This window comes from Ruditapes philippinarum, unplaced genomic scaffold (genome assembly GCF_026571515.1).
Source record: "Ruditapes philippinarum isolate M1 unplaced genomic scaffold, ASM2657151v2 ctg4724_1_1_1_1, whole genome shotgun sequence".
Lineage (NCBI taxonomy): Eukaryota > Metazoa > Mollusca > Bivalvia > Venerida > Veneridae > Ruditapes > Ruditapes philippinarum.
The window spans coordinates 20432-42812 of NW_026867150.1; the positions used below are offsets into that span (position 1 = coordinate 20432).

Consider the following 22381-nt stretch of genomic DNA (forward strand, 5'->3'; position numbering starts at 1 on the left):
GGGAAAAACTATGTTATGCTTAATTAAAGAGGTGACACTTTCTATATTTTATCTGATATCAAGTTGTAAGAGCCGTTTTGCAGTTACGGTCGTCTTTATACAAACTCTTACCAATACTAGTACCCAGACATCTTAGATATCTGGTGCTAAACATATCTTTGCTTCTTCAGGAACTATTTTATGAGAAAAATAGTAAGTCTGCCTGTTGTCCTTGTAAGAGTTGGATATAAGTGATATTGTATTTACTGGTACCCAGACATCTTAGATATGTGGTGCTAAAAATACTTGATCGTTTCAATAAAACCTCTTGGGCAAATGGTTAATGTGAGATAGTTTATTTCGGAAATAGTATTTTAAAGGATAGATTTTTGAACAATTGGTTATTTTGAGATAAGAAATTTTTGTATTGAAATATTAAAGTAAGAAATAAATTTGTGTTAGATTTAGGAATACGAATTTTTGTTTAAAAGTAAATTGTTTAGTTGTTTCTTGATATAATTTGATAATTAGTTTGAGATTGTTATTTTTGCATTTTATTATTTCTGGAATATTTAGTATAAGTTGATATCTAATCAAAAGGTTAAGAAACCGCAAGACAAAAATTATATTTGAATATATTTCAAATCAATTTGGATAAGCTATCCCAAGAAAAATTATATATTTGCATTTGAAAATATTGTGATTTTATTTTGTAGCAATAGATTAAAAAAATCAACAGCTCGGTACACGCTACACTTTCGAGGAACTATAGAAACTTCAAATAACATTTCGAGTTTTTTACAATTATGCTTCAGCATTACAAAATAAATTCAAAATTGTAAAACTTACCGTTGAATTTGCTAATAAGACATCCTGAAAGTTCATCTGTCATTTGTGTTAACGGAAACCAACATATCTTTCATACCGGTTCACATAGATGCAAAGTGATCTGTGTAAGTGTGTAAATTAACCAAAGTACAATGTTCTCGATTCACTCAGGTGCGATTTTGTTTATGAAGTTGATGTTTGCTACATTCAAAAATGTCATGTCAGAGAGTCATCACAGCTTTTTTTGTCTGCTTTAAAAGATAAATACAAACATTCTGTCTTTGTATATTTTACTTAGGATTTAAAAGGAAACTCGATGAAATGAAAGAAAACGTACATGCAAAAAGAAAAGGTAGGTTGACAAATTCCAAAATACTCTTTTGTTCACATATCTATCAACATTATACATTTCGATTTAACTGCATTTTTAATACGAAATAAAGAAAAGCAACATCTTTCCCAAAAATGTTGTTTTGAAAGTAGTGATTTTACTACAGTGAAATATAATAATTGCCAGGACATGTTTTTGCTGCGTGTAAACTCGAAATATATTTCAAAAAGAAAACCCTTATGCAATGTTTTCATTGGTGGCATAGACATGTGTTAAAATATAACTGTTGGTGTACAGGGGTGAAATAGAAGTTGATCTTGCATGCGTAACAAACACATTTCCTATGAATTACATGCGTTTTAGTAGTAACATGTAATTTTGACAACTCTTTTGCGCGTCAGACAATGCGCTTTTATTCATAACGTCTGCAAAACATGACGTCACACTGTTCATATTGTAAAGTAAATATGTATTATTCCATCGCTTTTTGTTTTGATTTACAACATGATATGAGCAAGAAATTGTGTTATTCTTGTTATTAATCGCATTTAACCTACAAATATGTGTTTTTTCCACTTTATTTTCATTTACTTATTTCATTTCCTGACCATCCGCATTAAAAAAAGTCTATGGACATAAATTATATTTTATAAAATCACCGTTTAAAAGATGCATTTTCACTTTCCGTTCATTAGTATAAAAAAGAACATGTTTAAAAAAATATATTTAACAGGGAATTCAGATGCTCTTCCGGTCTATGATAATGCATACATTCGAAAAACAAGAAGTGGAACTTTGCTTGGAACATCTCAAGGTAGGTGGAACGAATATATCAAAGACTATGTGGCATCCAAGTTTTTGTGTTGTTAAAATAAAACACTTCTATTAATTCTATGAAGTACAGAAAATTGTAATCTAGTTTTTTTTGTAAGCACTACTTCAGTAAAGTAACAAACATACTTAACGCGCAATAACGGGTTAAATGAATTATGTGTCGACTTACTACACCTTCGTTATCGTTCAAATGTATCTAGTTTTTTTTGTAAGCACTACTTCAGTTGGTAAAGTAAGCAAATATACTTAACGCGCAATAACTGGTTAAATGAATTATGTGTCGGCTTACTAAGCCTTCGTTATCGTTCATATGTTTTGCATTACGTTAAAATGCTTATTTTAGCGTTATTTCGCAATCAATCAACTGTGCTTAATCATGTATGTTCCATGCCAAAGTGCCAATTCGATTTAATATGTCATACGATTATCATTAATTTATATGGCATTACGTCCCCTGCCAGTTTGACTTAAATTGCCTTCATCGCGTTTCTTTTGAGATACTGTGCCTTTTTAACAGCGGACCTACTTCATATGGTTCAGCAAAAAGTCCATCGAGCATATTATGTTATACCCCCCTGGCGTCCGTCCGTCAGTCCGTTTGCAATTTGGTTTCCGGAGCATTACTTAAGTTCAATTTGGCCCACAACATTCAAACTTCATAGGATGATTGTCCATATTGGGTAGGAGACCCCTATTGATTTTGGGGTCACAAGGTCAAAGGTCAAGGTCACTATTACTTTAAAACTGTAAACAGTTTCCGGAGCATAACTTAAGTACTATTTGGCCCACAATATTCAAACTTCATAGGATGATTGTCCATATTGGGCAGGAGACCCCTATTGATTTTGTGGTCACACAGTCAAAGGTCAAGGTCACTATTACTTTAAAACTGAAAACAGTTTCCGGAGCATAACTTAAGGTCTTTTTGGCCCACAGTATTCAAACTTCATAGGATGATTGTCCATATTAGGTAGGAGACCCCTATTGATTTTGGGGTCACAAGGTCAAAGGTCAAGGTCACTATTACTTTAAAACTGAAAACAGTTTCCGGAGCACAACTAAAGTTCTATTTGGCCCACAATATTCAAACTTCATAGGATGATTGTCCATATTGGGTAGGAGACCCCTATTGATTTTGTGGTCACACGGTCAAAGGTCAAGGTCACTATTACTTTAAAACTGAAAACAGTTTCCGGAGCATAACTTAATTTCTATTTGGCCCACAATATTCAAACTTTATAGGAGGATTGCTATTGGAAGGAGGTAATACTTTATTTAGTTTATGTAATGGTCTTACAAATGCCTTGAACCTTAATAAAAAAAACACTTTCGGGCATATAATGCTCCGCCTAGCGGTGCTCTTGTTTTTCTTCTCATTCTTCGATTCCCAGTATTACACCGTCTTTCTATGTTTTAAAACACATATCAACATATGTATCACAATGTGCATATTAGAACATCTTATGTTGTTTAGTTATCCAAAGTATTGGTCGAACAAGGAGTTTGTGTTGTGTGTATGTTTTACATTTATAACGGATCAACATTGTGTGTTTGTCCTACATTCGTTAATTTTATTCATCGATATGCTAGTTTTTTTGACGAACCTAAACTAACAAACAGCATAAAGTTGTTAAAAAAAAATGACAGCACATCAATTCGAGGAACTATAGAAATGTCGAATAGTATTTTGATTTCTTTTTTCAATTTTTCTTCAACATCACAAACAAAAAAATTGTAAAACTTTCTGTTAAATTAGCTGACAGAAGAGTCCCAATATGGAGTTAATTGCTCATATGTTTTACCGGAAACGAAGATATTTTTTGTAACCGATGCACACATATATATCCTAAGTGATCTGCGTAAATAAGTTCATTAAACAAAATTCTATGTTTTGCTTCATCCAGATACGTGTTTGTTTATAAAGATGGTGTTTTCTTTATTCAAAAATGTCACGTTTTAAGAAAATATTTTATCTGACAGGATATTCAGATGCATTTCCGGTCAATGTTAATGCATACATTCGAAAAACAAGACGTGGCGACTCTGCTTGGAACATCTGAAGGTAGGTTGAACGAGTATATTTGAATAAAATTTATTATACCAAAGAGCCTGTTTTAACGACAGCCATATTTGTTGTGTTGTTAAAAAAAACCTGTGTTAGCTACATGAAGTACGGGAAACTGTATACCAGTTTTAATAAGATTTACTTTAGTTGTCGGTGCAACAAATATTCAATTTCAAGTGACATTATGCCCATCAATAAGTAAACAGTGGTGTTTCAGGTAAAAATTAAATGGCCCACAACATTCAAACTTCATAGGATGATTGTCCATATTGGGTAGGAGACCCCTATTGATTTTGGGGTCACAAGGTCAAAGGTCAAGGTCACTATTACTTTAAAACTGTAAACAGTTTCCGGAGCATAACTTAAGTACTATTTGGCCCACAATATTCAAACTTCATAGGATGATTGTCCATATTGGGCAGGAGACCCCTATTGATTTTGTGGTCACACAGTCAAAGGTCAAGGTCACTATTACTTTAAAACTGAAAACAGTTTCCGGAGCATAACTTAAGGTCTTTTTGGCCCACAGTATTCAAACTTCATAGGATGATTGTCCATATTAGGTAGGAGACCCCTATTGATTTTGGGGTCACAAGGTCAAAGGTCAAGGTCACTATTACTTTAAAACTGAAAACAGTTTCCGGAGCACAACTAAAGTTCTATTTGGCCCACAATATTCAAACTTCATAGGATGATTGTCCATATTGGGTAGGAGACCCCTATTGATTTTGTGGTCACACGGTCAAAGGTCAAGGTCACTATTACTTTAAAACTGAAAACAGTTTCCGGAGCATAACTTAATTTCTATTTGGCCCACAATATTCAAACTTTATAGGAGGATTGCTATTGGAAGGAGGTAATACTTTATTTAGTTTATGTAATGTCTTACAAATGCTTGAACCTTAATAAAAAAAACACTTTCGGGCATATAATGCTCCGCCTAGCGGTGCTCTTGTTTTTCTTCTCATTCTTCGATTCCCAGTATTACACCGTCTTTCTATGTTTAAAACACATATCAACATATGTATCACAATGTGCATATAGAACATCTTATGTTGTTTAGTTATCCAAAGTATTGGTCGAACAAGAGTTTGTGTTGTGTGTATGTTTTACATTATAACGGATCAACATTGTGTGTTTGTCCTACATTCGTTAATTTTATTCATCGATATGCTAGTTTTTTGACGAACCTAAACTAACAACAGCATAAAGTTGTTAAAAAAAATGACAGCACATCAATTCGAGGAACTATAGAAATGTCGAATAGTATTTTGATTTCTTTTTTCAATTATTCTTCAACATCACAAACAAAAAAATTGTAAAACTTTCTGTTAAATTAGCTGACAGAAGAGTCCCAATATGGGAGTTAATTGCTCATATGTTTTACCGGAAACGAAGATATTTTTGTAACCGATGCACACATATATATCCTAAGTGATCTGCGTAAATAAGTTCATTAAACAAAATTCTATGTTTTTGCTTCATCCAGATACGTGTTTGTTTATAAAGATGGTGTTTTCTTTATTCAAAAATGTCACGTTTTAAGAAAATATTTTATCTGACAGGATATTCAGATGCATTTCCGGTCAATGTTAATGCATACATTCGAAAAACAAGACGTGGGACTCTGCTTGGAACATCTGAAGGTAGGTTGAACGAGTATATTTGAATAAAATTTATTATACCAAAGAGCCTGTTTTAACGACAGCCATATTTGTTGTGTTGTTAAAAAAAACCTGTGTTAGCTACATGAAGTACGGGAAACTGTATACCAGTTTTAATAAGATTTACTTTAGTTGTCGGTGCAACAAATATTCAATTTCAAGTGACATTATGCCCATCAATAAGTAAACAGTGGTGTTTCAGGTAAAAATTAAATGAAATTAAATTTTGTCATATTTTTGTTCAATTTTATAATAATTTTCAGCTCAACAAATAAGATTCCCTTGAATAAAAAATTCGTGTAAATATCCTTCTGAGTGACGCTGTCTTTCTAATTTTTTAGGCTGTTTTAATATATTATTTTCAATCTTATTTATTCAATGATCGTTATAATAATTTGTATTTCGAAATATTTAACTTTGCTTAGCTAAACAATGAAAAGATTAGCATAAGGTCACTAAAATAAATATATTGATAATTTATGCCGTTGCCATGAAACTTATCTTATTTGGAATATTAACATGAAGTACACATGTTGCTGCAATGCAGCAATTGAAAAGCACCGCGCGAAAAAAAAAATGCGCTCATTACAGATGCTTTACCAAATCATTCCTACGCACAGGTCATGTTCTATTCAGATTAAGTACTATTATACATTATTCCGAATGTTTTGTAAATCATTTTTTTTTGCATAAATATACTTTTGTATGCACTGTCCATTAGAGAGGGGCCAGATATTAAATTAAAAAAATATGCTTTCACTGATGCCTTCCTGGTAAGAAAAGTAATACAAACAAGAATTCCAAGACTTGTGACTAGTAGTGAATGGTCAGAATACAGTTTTGTTTCGAGCAGAAAATGAGCAACAATACGTAATCAATTATTGTCAATTAGTGTATTGCGTCATGTGTATTGCATCAGCCGTGTATTATTACACCCTGAAGCAGAGAACGCACGAAAGTAGATGCTTATCATACACGATTAATAAGTGACATGTATGAATAATATTTATATTTAGAAAATGTGTATTGGTCATTGAAAAAGATGCTTATCAGTGTCAATAAATCAAAAAAGAGATTTATTTTTACGAAAAAAGATGCTTATCGATCATTAGTATCATGTAAATTGTAAGAAAATCTTTTATTGGCATTTTTTATGAAAGATACGAGGTGATTTTACCGATTTCATTAAAATCATTTGACAGAAAGAAATTAAAGGAATATTGTAGATTACGAATGTGTGTTTTGATAATTTAATTGAACAACAATGAGACTTTTTACGAAATAGAACGCTGATCGATCATTGAAAAATAAAAATTGTAGAAATGATTTTATGAATGATACAGTGCGATTTTATCAATTTCTTTTTAAAAAGGCACATTATGCCTCAGATATCCATGTCAAATTTATTAAACTCTTCAGAAATGTGAAACATACCTTTAATTATGTTTTAATAATGGTTTAAGAGCATGTTAGATGTTAAACAGCTGTAGAAATGTAGCAAATAAACTTGAATGTACAGCAATGTTTCGTAAATGTATCAAGATGTAAACAAAGTGGTATTTTAAGAAAAGCCGATTCTTGAAAGAGTTTTTAAATCAAACATCTCTGTTATTTAGCACTTGAATATTGAAAGTACAAAGAGAACAAAACATTATGCCGTTTTTACAAATAGATATTTAACCATTAATCAAATGCTATTCGCCATTAAGGACATATGAAAACATAATTATGACTTTTATATAAGCGTTTTCGAGTTCATTGCTTTTCAAAATTTAATCTAACATATAACAGATATATAGTTTTACACTCTTTAATCAATTGGAAAGAAAGATATACGCTTATCATTTGTATCATTTAATTATAAGATGGATGTTTTTATTTCAGATAAAATTGAGGAGACGCGTTTGTCAGCATGTTACGGATGCGAACACGGAAATGTATCACGGACCGACCGTCTGTGTATTGCTAGATTAGGAAGAAAAATTAAATAATAACTTATTATATTTACATACCAATTGTGGATCAGGTTTCCTATATAAGAAATACACTTCTGTTACTCTCCTCACTGATTATTACTGTGCTCTTTTAACTGTAAATGGTTAAATGATAAGTGATAATACAAGATAGTAAATAGTGATGTACCAATTACCAAATTATTAGAAATATTAGCTGGCATCTTGATTACAAGGTACATGTCCAATATACATGTTTACACAGATACTAAATTAATACAAATAAAGCAATACTCATTTGTGACCCAAAAAAGATGAATAAATAGTAATAAATAAGACCAACCAACCTCAACCTTTAATTTCCAAGAAACACCAAAATAGTTATAAAAATTAATAAAGTTCAGCAAAGCTAGTTCACTTTTGATTACTCAGTACCAAGACTTGTGCAAGAGTGAGCACTATGTCACATGACCACAATAATTGGTTCAAAAACAGCGGGAAATCAAATGCTTGACTAATCACTCAAATTTACAATGAAAGGGAGATTAAAGACAACTCTGTAAAAATAAAATGCGAAAAGTTTAAAATAAACGAAACGACCAAAACCACGAACTGGTTACAGCTGTTCTACAGAAATAAGAAACTTCGACGGGAGCGATAGCGACCGGAGAATGTTTCTAATTTCTGTAGAACAGCTACGGATGAATACTAACATATTTAGTGTCAAACTTTATTTGGTCTTATTAATATTCACTTTATAACGTCAATACCAGTGCGCTTTTATTAATCAATTACCTGAATGGTGGGTTTATAAATATGCATGATTTACGTCATTTTGCGTGCGAAGACGTATGTACCCCTTGTGTTTCAGTTGGGAAATATGAAGGACGGCATGTGGCTGATGCGAGTTTCCATTTGCTCGATATTGAAACATTTATTTTCATAAAACATTTTGATGAGTTGGATAATTGTTACACACCAGTTACACAGAGCCATCGGTGATTGATCGGTAGTTTTTTCAGCCAAATTATGGAGTGAACCGATGACAACGTATTTAACACCGATATCACTTATTGGTCACCTGTTTTCCACCTATCAACTGCTATTGGGGAAAGATAAGTTTCATCGGTGAAAAGTTACCGATTGGGATTTTTAAACATGTTTAAAATTCTCGATCGGTGAAAATATTTTACAGATAACCGACAGCAACCTATATCACGAGATATGCAAGCTCTTAATCACCGATATCGCCGATCGGACAATGATAACCAAATATGAATCACCGCCATATTGACGGAAAGTTGTTTAAATCACTGATGACTAGCTATCAAACACGATTAAATCAGCGTTACGCCCGATTTAGCTCCGATTTACCAAACGATAAAAACCGATAGTATTTCATCATTTTTATCACCGACCCAACCCCGTTTGAGTTTGCTGTCTGTCACCGATGGCCGTTTACATAGAAATCCAGAAATAAAATCACGCATGACAACCGATCATAACAGCGAGTGAATTTAAAAAAAAAATGACCGATTGGGGACCGACCGTCTGTGTAACTGGCCCTTACCTGATATGATTTATACACTTAGATGAGTAAGGCAACTGATACTCAGTATTCACTCATCGGTGAAAAATTACCGATTGGGATTTTTAAACATGTTTAAAATTCTCGATCGGTGAAAATATTTTACAGATAACCGACAGCAACCTATATCACGAGATATGCAATCTCTTAATCACCGATATTACCGATCGGACAAAGATAACCAAATATGAATCACCGGCCATATCTGACGGAAAGTGTTTAACCACAGATGACTAGCTATCAAACACCGATTAATCAGCGTTACGCCCGATTTAGCTCCGATTTACAAACGATAAAAACCGATAGTATTTCATCATTTTTATCACCGACCAAATCCCGTTTGAGTTTGCTTTCTGTCATCGATGGCCGTTTACACAGAAAACCAGAAATAAAATCACGCATGACAACCGATCATAACAGCGAGTAAATTTAAAATTAAATGATCGATTGGGGACCGACCGTCTGTGTAACTGGCCCGTTAAGTCAAATGAAGGCAGAATACACAATACAAATAGCAGCTTTTTAATGAAGAAGCATAGTAGGAACAAAATTAAGTCAGGAAAACCTTCCTTAATCAAAGTGTAATACTAGTAATGTAAACACAATCTATTTTTATGAAGTTTTTGTTTTGCGTTATGACACGTTAAAAACATTTCTGTCTGATTACTACGCATTTCCTCTACATTTTATACATTTTGTTTTCCGTAATAACATATTGTATGCGTTATCTCGCAATCACCTATTCTTTATTATATATGATCCGTGCCGAAGATCGTATTTCAAGTTAATAGAGTTACTACGTTTTACGTTTACGTTAAGCATAAATCTATCTTACATTGTTACCCCTGCCAGCTTGATATAAGTCGCATTCATTGTGTTACTTTTGCGTGACTGCGACATTTTAAAGGGGATCAACTTAATGGTTCACCGAAAAGTGTATCGGTTAAAAGATAAAATAGAGAAAAACAGAATCTCTAAAGAAATTTGTTTCCGGTAAAGCATTTATTGGTCAAGCTCCAATATGAGGTAGATATTGAAGGTCAGTTTTTACAATTTTGAGTTATTTTTGTTAAATATGAACTATTTTTGTTAGATAATCAAAAGCTATTTGACCCTTACATACCGACATTCATGCGTAATCATTTGATGCAGGATTTTATGAGAAGTGTTTGTCGTCGTGGGTTTAGGTGTGTCACACATACAACGTGATGATAAAGACATATGACTGACATAAACTCAAATAAATTTACAATCACAAACACTTGATCAGTATTGATGAAAAACATTCATACAAAGCATTGTTCGATAGATATGTTAGACATAAGCACCGAATGAAGGGAGAAATTGTAGTATGCATATTGCGACCAATATGTAGCTGTGCATCGTGTTCAAATTCTGATATATGTATACAAATAATATCTTTTGTATCAAAAACAACACCAAATATTCTCACACATTAATAAAAAATTAGTTAAATCTCACAGTTAAAATGCTACAAGGAAGATCCATATATGGGAGTATTAACAACATATGTTTAAACGAAAAACCAATAATCTTCAAACACTAAGGGTATATTCGGGAAGCACTATCGACATATTATGACACATGAATATGTTTGCGTTGTACGTCTATTGTTTCACCTAACATTTCTTCCTTTTTCACTTTTAACACTCCTTAATTCGCGTTAAGAATGAGTGTCCGTTTGCATTAATTTAAATTTTCTAAATAAATTTAATGCCTTGTTTATAGTTACTTTGCCTTTTAATTTACATATTAATTCCAAATGTATATGTTTATTTAATGTAAATAACTAAATAGAAGTTTATGGAAATATATATCTAATTCTGCTAGCAATTCAACCCGCAGGAGCATTGGTTTGCTCAGCCAACGTCCGTCCGTCTTTCGAACGGCAAAAGATGACAAGGTCTTTTGGACTTCAAATCCCGCCACTAAGTTTGATTTAAAAATTGCAAGGAAATCCCATAAACACCGAACCTAAGTTAGTCAGAGATAATCAATGATACTGTTACTGTATGGACACAATGCCCATAAAGCAAAGAGAAAACGCCACCATAAAGCACTACAAATTTTGCGTGTCACGTCCGTCAGTATCCTTCACAAACAGCTGGATTTTGTGTAATGCGAAAAAGTGCTGGAAAACATTATTATGAAACTTGAAGAAACTTCCGACGGTGGCAGATTTACGAGACAGAATGTACATTTCACATTATAGATGAACAATATTAGGCTTAAACATGTAGCAAACGTAATAATATTTTATAAACTTAAAAAGTAACTGAACAGCTAATCTCTGAAATATGGCATAGATGGTAATATGAGATCAATAAGTCGACAATAGGAATTCTATTAAGACTGTCCATCATCCAGCGTTCATGGCACAGATTTAAATCGTTTCCAACCTTTTATACACACCACATCAATGTTACAACCATGTCTCTAAAAATCTAGCACAAATAACTAAACCCCTCCCCTTTAAAATTGAAATTGAGTTTTTGTTTGTATAACTTGTCATAACTTATAATGTATCCTGTATGGTGGCTGATTTTGGTAACTTTGCAGAGTTGCGTTGTCCCGTTAGCAAGACAACACAAACACTATATACCAGAGGGCTGCTCCAAAAAATTATCGTGCACTGCAGTTATTGTCTTTGAAGAAGTTCTTGATAAGAAACATTAATATATTATAATCACTTGAAAGGGAGATCTGTCATCACAATGAGAAAAACGAAGAAAAAAATACGTGAATAACCGGGCATGTCGGGAAAACGAAATCGTCATACAGTATACCTTGTAACGTACAATACCGGCGCACGGACCAAAAATTGAAGCGATTGTAATACTTTAATGCAAATCGACGGATATTCTTTAAAACACTACATATAAAAGTAAAATAATCAAGGAAAAAGTATGAATGTACACGAATAATTCCTAACGTCAACATATTAAAATATTCGTCAATTTGCCCCTATTGTAAACGGATCGTAAACAAACATAATTGATGTGAGGCTCGTCAAATACTGTAATTAAGTGAAATCGTCCAGTCCGCTAAAGTTCTAAGAAAATTACGAAAGATCCATATGTATATTTAAATGTGACAAATAATTGGTCACACACCAACAGACATTACACATACACAGTACTTAAAAAGAGGCCAAGAGAGACAAGTATCCAAGTGTCACCGAAGGCGGGTTAAATGGCCACCAAACGCTCTGAAATAAAGGTGAGATTCGGGTAGCCGATGACAACGGTCAGGCAAACGTCCTCCGTAAATGCCGGACTAATGTAGACGGGGTTGTTTCAATATATTCGTTCACTGGTGGGCATATGTTACAGTCCGTTGCATTAAGAACAACAAACTACAAACATACTGTTACCAAATCAACATTCCTCTTATTGACCAGATAAAACATATATTCAACTAAAGCAAATGCCCACTTTACAAAGCACAAACAATTAAATGCAATTACCAGTAAATAAACTAACCCAATGAATTTTACCCGTGACGCGTATTACGTTAACTAGGATAACTTATGACCATTCTTTACACCGACACGCCGGTTACCCGTAAATTTTTCTTTTGTTTTCTAATTTGAAGACAGATTTCCCCATTCAATGATATAATAATCTCATTTCTTTAATATTAATAACTCTCAACAACAATATTACTGCAGTGCACGAATTTTTTGGACAGCCCTCGTATTAATCGCCTTTTCACGTCTGGTTAGCTAGCGAAACTTGCCAAGCTTCAGCACGTTGTCGCTATGGACGTACTTGTCGTCCTGTCTCTAGCGAAAGCCATACGCTAAACACAACGTGCCAGTCTGATGTATGCGGCGCGGTTGTTGCCATGATCACCCTGTCGTAATTCGATTTATAGGCCAACCCTACGATTTTAGCCACGACGTCAATGTGACATCCGCGGAGCAACACGCTGCACAACAAACGCGACCGATTATGGCGTACATAGTAATAGCGACAGACGAATTGAACAAGACGAAAGACTCAAACAAGCGATCGCCATTATGGCATTCTCTGTCGTACTGTCGCTAGCAACAACACGACACACAAAAAGTATTTCAAAATCAGCTAACATAGCTATTCCATCTTCAATTTCAACAATACATGTTCATTATACATCAACCAACATTCATGCCGCATACTAAAGTTATCGATACATTCATAGGCACCTATATATTACCATCACTCTAAACTACAAAAAAAGTTGTTATGTAAATTCTTTCTCACTATAACTTCTTTTTTTTTCTTGAATAAGTCCTCTTCTCAAACTTTAAGTATATTAATGACTCAAGTATGTGTCTGAGAATATTCAATCACTCTAGCACTTGACAATATCCTTTAGAACTCTATTATAACCCGTTTAAAAAACCTTAAATAGTTCTCAAATTTGTAAATTAGCATTCTACTGCCAAGGTCTCTTTTACAATATTGGTATAAAATATGAGTCCGACAATACATCTGAATATTCCAGATTGAAACCAACATTACATACAATTTTTCTTAATGTTAATTGGATATAATTCTATTCAATTTGACCTTTAGCAAGATAATTTAGCACCATCATCCAGGCTACCTTACCGTTGGTTATTCAATTTGGCCTTATTAAATTTCATTTTCATTACGTCAATACCAGTCACGCCTCAATTTATTAATTCAAATTACCATGAATCAATAGAACTGTAAATGTAAATGATTAATGCTACTGACTTAAATTAGTGTTAGCTTTTTTATTGATTTTTGATTTTCATTGGGAGGGGGCATATCTTAGATACATAATCTTATTTATCGAATCATTTATGCTACACATTTGTTTCATCTTATCATTTTCCTTAATTCCTTTTTCCTATAAAAGTTAAAATTAATCCAGAGTGAAATAGCTTTGGCATATCGATTTCACTTACAATAATTTTCTTCCAACTTGCATTGCTAATCATATTTTTAACCAGCATATATATATTTATATATATGTTTATACCGTCTCCACACAAATTTTTGACCATGGTTAAAATTTGTGTGGTGACGGTATAAACAGTTGACTTTTGAATTTTTTCATATGTTGTGTCCAATTATTAATTTAAATTATGAAACGTAATTAATTTATCTTCATAGTTCATGTATACCATATGTTTTAAATTTACAACAAAATTAATGCCCAGAATTTTAAAACTATGTTTGTTTCATGACAATTTTCATGGCGTTTCAATTACTTTACCTGTCCAGTTTTAATGTTGTGTCATCCGCATATTGAGATGATATAAATGTTATAGATTATTTTTTCTTAATTTCATTGATGTCGATATAACATAAAGTCATTATCATTTATTTGTTTTCTTTTAGTTCCTTATCAGTAACTAATTATTTATGATTGTAGTGGTTAGCCTCGCCCCTGCCCTTGTACCCTGTCCTGTTTTTGTTCTGGGGTCCTCTAGGCTTACTCCTTTGCCAACTGGGCTCTTGTTGCTTGGGTTCGGGTTGGGGGTTGCGTTCATTGAACGCCGCTTTTCCTGTGGGTTGATTGCTTGTTTATCAATATTTGTTATATAAATCTTTTAATTTTTTCTCCAATACAGCAAACCCTTTTAATAAATGCCGGTTTTTGGGTCTTTGTTTTTATTCATTTTGTTTAAAGTATTTTTAACCCCCTCACCCTGTGAACAAATATGTTGAAGAAAGGTGTAGATTTCCAATTCGCAAAGTTCATCCAGGTCCTTCCGTAGGTTCAAAATGGTCTAATGTGCTTCAATTCCGTCCATAATTAAGTAACTAAAAGGGGGAAAATCCCATAAAAACCCGACTGGTTTATGTGGGTTACTTTAAACTGGGTTTAATCTAAATAAAGGGCCGCCAATAAATATCAAAAAGAGAAAATTTATACATGTAAACCCCAACATATTTGGGCATACTCCGTCCGTCCGTAAATTTACTTTAAAACGACATCTCTTCAATAAAACCGCTAAAGCCAAAAATTTTCTTTCTGTTTTCCAATGTTCAAGCTTCTACATAGGAAAGCTTCCTATGTTACATTCTCCTAAAAAACCATAAATAATTTTATTGGGTGAAAGGGAGACTTAGAAAACTACTATAGTATATCATAAAAGTATAATAAAAGATAAAAGAACTGAAAGGGGTATGGGACCAAATTGAAAGGAGGGAGGTGATGTGCAATTTCCGACTATAAAGACAAAACACAAACTTTGAAATACAATGAGGAAAAACAGAGAAGGGAATGGACAAAGTGGCTGGAACCAAAACCATTGATAAAATCCCCAAACAAACCATACAAGCCAATGACATACTCAAAAAGGAACAATAGAATAGCACCGGCTTAAGCTGAATGGTTGTAATGGTGTGTTCATACGGTGGTTATAATGGAACATTCAATTTGACACTTTAGTGCCATTTAGTAAAAAGCGGCGTATGATCCCCAAGTAAAGGAATGCGTGTGCCCTAAACGAGAAAACAATGGGCAGCCTTTTAAAAGCTTCTTTCCACATACAATGTAGAATTTGCCTAAAAGACGCCCATATTAAAATCTATATCACAAATTCAGGGTAAGACCAATTTTGACTATTATTAAAATCCATTTTAATTCCGGGATTAAACTGTTATGACAATCTAAAATATATTTAACCTTTGACATGATGGAGCAGAAAATGAACAGGTCCTGCTACAAGTATAGATCCAGGCTAGATATAGATCAGGTTCTGTACTGTTGACAGCTCAATTTTCGTACGCGTATATTGATTTATTGATTTGATTGGCAAAGCAGAAATTCATCAGGTTATTTTATAAACAAATTGTTCACTAACAGACAGATAGGGATATGGTTTTTCCAACAATATTGACCAGGCACTCTTCATTTGACACTATTATAGCTGGTAAATTCGGTAAACTGTTGATCTACTTTTAAATCTATATGAATGTATATAACCAGTTGTTAAATGGTCTTAATTAAGAATTCCTCCTAGCACAATCAGTAAAGGTCTTTTGCTTCAAAAAATTATAGACATAAACTCGTAGGTTCGAATCCTGGTTCAGCCACTTTATTTATTTTAATTTTAAAATTGCCCTTCTCTAAAAACTTGTGCAAATAATTTTTGTATGTATACTATCTTTGTACTTTTTTATTAACTACATATGTAGCATATATGTATGAAGTTTCCTTTAAACATACAGGATTGTTTCATGGAGCTGTCATCCATAACACATTTTTATCAGGCGTGTTATTACCTTGAGTTTTTTGGGGTAATGTATTGTTTATTATTGTAAAACTATGATTGTTACTTGGAACAATAAACGGGTAAACTACTGTTACTGAAATTAAGAATCGAAAATAAAAAACACATGTTCTTGACACATGTTGTGCTACACGTATGTCACAAAATGGGCACAATTCAATAGAACATTTGCCATTTGTTACAATGTGAATGTATTTGCTATTGTTTTATATATAACCTTGAATTTAGCACTTATAATAAAATTAATATAATTATATATTTATATCATTTCGATTTAATCTCTCGTAAAATTTGTAACAATGCTGTTACAACTATGTGAAATCTTGTAACATCTTTTTACCTGACTAATTTCGATATCTGACCATGCTATCTGAAGTGATAATAAGAGCTGTCACCAGCACAACATATTCGGCTGTTCTGATTGATAGAACTAGAAAATTACAGTATATTGTTATTCCTACCAAATGCTCCGGCACGCTTTACTTTTTTAAACGCCATGTGTCAATTCTCACTTTGACACTTTGCTTAGTTTATTGTTATCAATAACTGTAACAAAGTCAAATTAGAAATTAAGTTGAAGGAAATGTAAAGAACATAGTATGACCTTAGAAGAGCCTACTTCTAATATGTAAGCACTTTAGTTCAGGCTGGCGAGTTGAATGATATGTTATGACTGTAATCTAGAGACCGGCCTTAGGTTTAAACCTTTGTGAGTATCTTTCAAGTAAACCATTACTGCAATGTATAGTTAAGGAGTTTATAAAAGTGTTGCATAATATAAGAATCTGACATGGCATGAAATGACTGTGGTACGATTTCTCAAACAAATGTTTTTTCTACATTTCACACATTATAATACAGGCATGTACCTTTTAAATTAATAAAATACTGTATCCTTAACATCAAGTGCATTTCATTTTTGCTTTTGTTAATAAACGCTTATAAGCAATTCCATCATCAGCCGTGCAAAATAATCAGTACACATTATAGTGAATTATTTATAATTGAATTATTTTGACAAAATCTCCACCATGTTAACCCACAACTTTATACTAACTTCTTGTGAGTAAAGATTTCCCTCTCCTTGTTCACCAGCTTGCAATCAAAATGATGTAATTTAATTTTTTTGAAGTTCAGACAATAAAATAACATTCACGATTCTTTAACACTTGATCCAGGGCTGCGTTCAATCTTTGAAGTCACTTTTAATAATTATTGTCTCCCATGTTGGATGTTACACTATGGGACAGGATAAAAAACAACAACAACAATGGGGGAATAGTATGTAGGCAAAACGTATTCTATTTTTATGTACACCGTAGAAAAAGAAAACAGCTGTGAACCAAGGTATTGGCATTTCTTTAAAGATGAATCTAAATGCCAGTAAAAGTTAATTCCGTCATCGAGCTTATAGGATTACATTTTTTAAAAAGCTCCAAATGTTCATTCTTAAAATAAGCTCGGGTGCATCCACAAATATTCGCTTTCTTTAACTCAGTCTATACTTCTTAAAGTCAAAATATGAACCCACTTACATATGTCCCTGAGGAAAAATCTCTTTGTGTTCTTTATCGTTCGTCCAAGAAATATGTCGGCCATATTTACGTAAGTCAGCAAATTCTGTGCGTAACTTTACTTAAAAACGCATTTTTTTGACAAACGCCTTTAAGTAAAACAATCAGACGTAAGTTAAAACTAACGCAAATCTTAAAAGTAAGTACGTTACTATAAAGGGGCCACTGGACTTTTTTTTGCATGTTATGTAAACTGAAGATGCGTCTCTTTATTTGAATTTGCTTTTGAATCTGTTTTGCTTCTATGTTTAAAATAAAATTATCAAAGAAACCGTCGTTTTCACTTTGTATTTTCGCCATAAATAGGCTGTGATAATAGTTTGCTGTTTGTTCTTTAACAATTGCTCCGTCTTTTGTATTGCTTGAACTACATTGATAATTGCTTTTTATATCTAAATTAAACTTATTATGTTCGTAATTGCATTTAGTTGATGATAATTTGATATACTTATGAGGTGTGTGTTTTTTTGTTGTTTTATTTAAGACAAAAGTACAATCAGAAAGTGCATGAAAAACAAAGCAGAATTTCAAAGACTTTTAGGGGAAATGATTGGAATGTACAGAAGAAGTAAACTCCCGGAAAATTTAAAGCCACAACTAAATGGACCACCTGAGGGAGAAGTAAGTGAACAGGTTAGGGTACTTTTTTATTTTTTTAAAGCCAATTTTCTTATAACAATCAATGATTACATACAGCCATCTATGTTATGTATTGACTACGCTCTACTTGAATCTTCTTTTATGAAGGTCCTTAATCTCCCCTCTTTTTAATGGTGATACAATACAATCGTTTATATCGACTTTTTGTATCTCGAATCAAAATGTTACTCCCAAGGGTTATGTATACCTGATTAATCTTGACTATTTATTTCTATCTGCCGTCTGAAAAGGCGCTTAGATACAAAGCGGACGTGGACTTTTACAAAGTTAGCACGTAAACAACGAACAAGCTATGTTTTAGTAATATCACAATTCGATTCTTTCAAATGTATGATTGTTAATCTTTCAGATTAAAAACAGATTGTTTATAAAGAATTTCAAAGTACTTTATTACTTATATAGATCCAAACGCTGAGTACAATACTGAACATTATTGGACGAGTACACAGTTGGCAAAACAATATTGGACAAGGCGCTAGCCGAGTCTGATAAAGGTGTTGCAGCTGTATACGAGTCTGATAGAATCGGTACCATTCTCAACTATGTGAAATGAACCCTTTACTTCACACGTCAACTTTATTTCACAGACTTTTGTTACTTCAATAAATAATTTTTTGAAATAGATTTTTGAATGAAAAATGAAGCTTGACGGGTAATGATATGCATTTGATAAATACATAAAAAAGGATAACGAAGCTATATTGGGTATGCCATTGTGGCATGAAAATTACCATATTTCACTCGTGGCTACCGCCACTCATGAAATATTTATTTTCATACCACTCGATGAAAATAAATCATGTATTTATAGAAAAAACTTGAATATCCTCTATATATTTTTAGAAGGGAAAATACATTCGTTCCCCTTTTTAATGCATTTTTACATTATGTTCACCTAAAGTAATAGTATTGTTTTATGAAAAGTAAAAGACAAACAGCCAAAGTAAACATCCAACTTTTTTTTGGTTTCTTTCTTCCGGGAGAACTGTTCTACTTAAGAATTACTTAAGAACAAAAGCCATGTACAGAATATAACATGTTTCCAAAAAATAAAATGCAATAATTCAGAAATAAGAGATACATTATTATTAAGAGGGAAATATAGAGCAAAATAAAAAAAAAAACTTACGTATAACACATTCCCCTTAAAAAACAACAGATAAAACAATTTGATAGAGCTAGGAATTTAGACCGATGTTAAGGGTAGGAGGGAACCGTTCCCTCATCAAAATAAAAATAAATTACAAAACTAATCTATAACACATTTTCTAAATTGGAACCGTTCCCCTTAAAAAACAGATAAAACAATTTGATCAAATAATATGAAATTATTCAGAAATTAGACCGATGTTAAGGGTAAGAGGGAACCGTTCCCTCATCAAAATAAAACAATAAATAGCAAAACTATTCTTAACACATTTTCTTAAGTGGAATTTTCCCCTTTAAAAAGACAGATAAAACAATTTGATCAAATAAAATGTAATAGCTAAGACTTTGGACAAATGTTACGGGTAATAGGGAACCGTTGTCTCATCAAAATAGAAAAAAATATATTTTCTAAAGTGAAACCGTTCCCCTCTAAAAACAGCAGATAAAACAACTTGATGGAATAAAATGTATTAATTCAGAAATAAGAGCTATGTAAATTATATTTTATCTATGTGCAGGTAATGATGAAGTTGTACAAAATCAGCCCGTCTATAAGAGGATACAGTTACAAGTTTATCACAAGACTTCAAATCCACGTTTTGAGCGACGATATCGAAAGGTTGAAACAAGAAATTGCCGAAGAACTTGAGAAACATGGGTTTATATCAGACTCTTATGATATAGTCCCACCGCTAGATGATGTGAGGCCATTTATCAAAATACTTGCAGGTTCGAAAGTATGTAATACAGTCCAAAACGAAGCGGCAGTGTTTGGAACATTAACAGGTTTTGTTAAAATGGAATCGTATGAACAGAAAGAAACAATATGCTGTTCACTGGCATCAAAACATCTCCTTGATGGACAAAAAACAATACAAATTTCGAACAGAGAGCAAACAATGACGGCTGCCGTCATTAAAGAAACAGCTCCTGGCGACAGTAATATGTATGTTGATATTGCTGCCGCCATTATCAACAAAGAAGACGAAAAGTACTGTGACGGTCGATTCAAAACAGAGGATGGTAAACTGATTAAGGGTATTATGTTTACCAAAGACGATAGTCTTCTTGCCTGTCAGCACGTGCACATAAATGGCGCCTCAACTTCTTTGGGTCTAGGAATCATTGCTACTACACATTGTAACAACAGAGAGTCCATTGAAACTCGAAATGGACAGAAACAATCATGTGAGAGAAAAGAGGAAATTGAGAAGGCAAATGAAGATGACAAATTTATATATGTTGAAAGTAGAAAAAAGTCAAGCCCATTTTGTACAGGTGGTGACAGTGGAGCTATGGTATGTGCTGACGACGATGACGGTAACCATGTTGAATTAATTTCAACAGTAATTGGAAAGGTAGTAAACCAACGTGAAACGGAACAGTGCGGTGCTGAAAATGTGAAAGTAAAGGATAATGTTGTTTACCAAACCCTTCGGTTGGAAACAGGTGTTACTCATTTAAAAAAGCTAATTAAAAGTGAAATTGATTTTTTTGAATCTTAAAAACAGATGAAAATGTTCTCGTAAAAATCTGACAGTGGTAAAAGTTTAAAACAGGTATTTGTTAACATTTACTCAATTTGCATTATAAATTGATATCACCATTGATTTTATGATGTATGATGTCTTCTATACATTTGAAATTGATTCTTGCTTTTTTAAATGGAAACTGAGTCTTGCTTTTTTAATTAACTTTAACCATTTAAATATTTGAACATAAAATTTCGACAAATGATAGATCTTAAAATTATACATTTGTTGTTGCAATCATATATTAATCAGATCATATCTACTTCATAATTTATTCAGATAATTATAAGGAACGCGGAATTACGATTTTGACGTATACTTTTATGCAAAAATAGCGCTAATGCATCTATTTTCGTGCATTTACATTTGTTAAAACAAGATGATAATTTTAAAGTCAGAGTCCGCACGATAAAAAAATGCAACATCTTTTAATGTGAATACATTTTATTGCTTTTTATTTGTTTATTTTAAAAGTCAAAGATGGAAATGTGCTCGAAAATATTTTTTATTATATGTTACAGTTTCTAGAAATATCTACCTACATTCAAAACTTATTCATTTATATCAGTTCTTGCATAAAAAATCTATGCCGCAGTTACACACGAACGGAGAAAAAAATGCAGTTACAGATAGATTATCGTGACCATGCGCCGTTGTTGCATGTTTCTCGGAGCGAAATGTAAAAATCAACCTAATGTTATGACGACCCCGGTAGTTAAACTACCAAATGACATCGCTGTGACATGTGAAATGCGTGGCTTTTTCCACGGAAATACCGCGGAAATACAATGTTGACGTATACTTTTTATGCATGATCTGCGCTTATTTATCTTATTTCGTACATTTACATCTGTAGAAGGAGGAGGATGCATTTAAAGTCCATGCCCGCACAAAGAAAATATGCATTAATTCTCTTTTAATGAAGTAAACTTTTTCATATTGTTTTCAG

General features: G+C 32.8%; 1 protein-coding gene across 3 annotated transcripts; it reads left to right on the forward strand.

The window, feature by feature from the left end:
• The first annotated feature begins 1103 nt into the window (after positions 1-1103).
• On the forward strand, positions 1104-22188 carry LOC132735021 (uncharacterized). 3 transcript variants are annotated; one of them, XM_060721917.1, is made up of 6 exons: positions 1104-1159; positions 1872-1952; positions 3953-4034; positions 5603-5683; positions 18576-18724; positions 20419-22188. In XM_060721917.1, the coding sequence occupies exons 1-6, from the start codon at positions 1145-1147 to the stop codon at positions 21403-21405; spliced, it is 1395 nt and encodes a 464-aa protein (XP_060577900.1). In that variant the 5' UTR covers positions 1104-1144; the 3' UTR covers positions 21406-22188. The 3 variants fall into 3 exon arrangements, with proteins under 3 accessions (XP_060577900.1, XP_060577902.1, XP_060577903.1); XM_060721919.1 differs by having other exon boundaries at positions 18576-18712; XM_060721920.1 differs by lacking the exon at positions 3953-4034 and having other exon boundaries at positions 1110-1159.
• Positions 22189-22381: the final 193 nt, after the last annotated feature.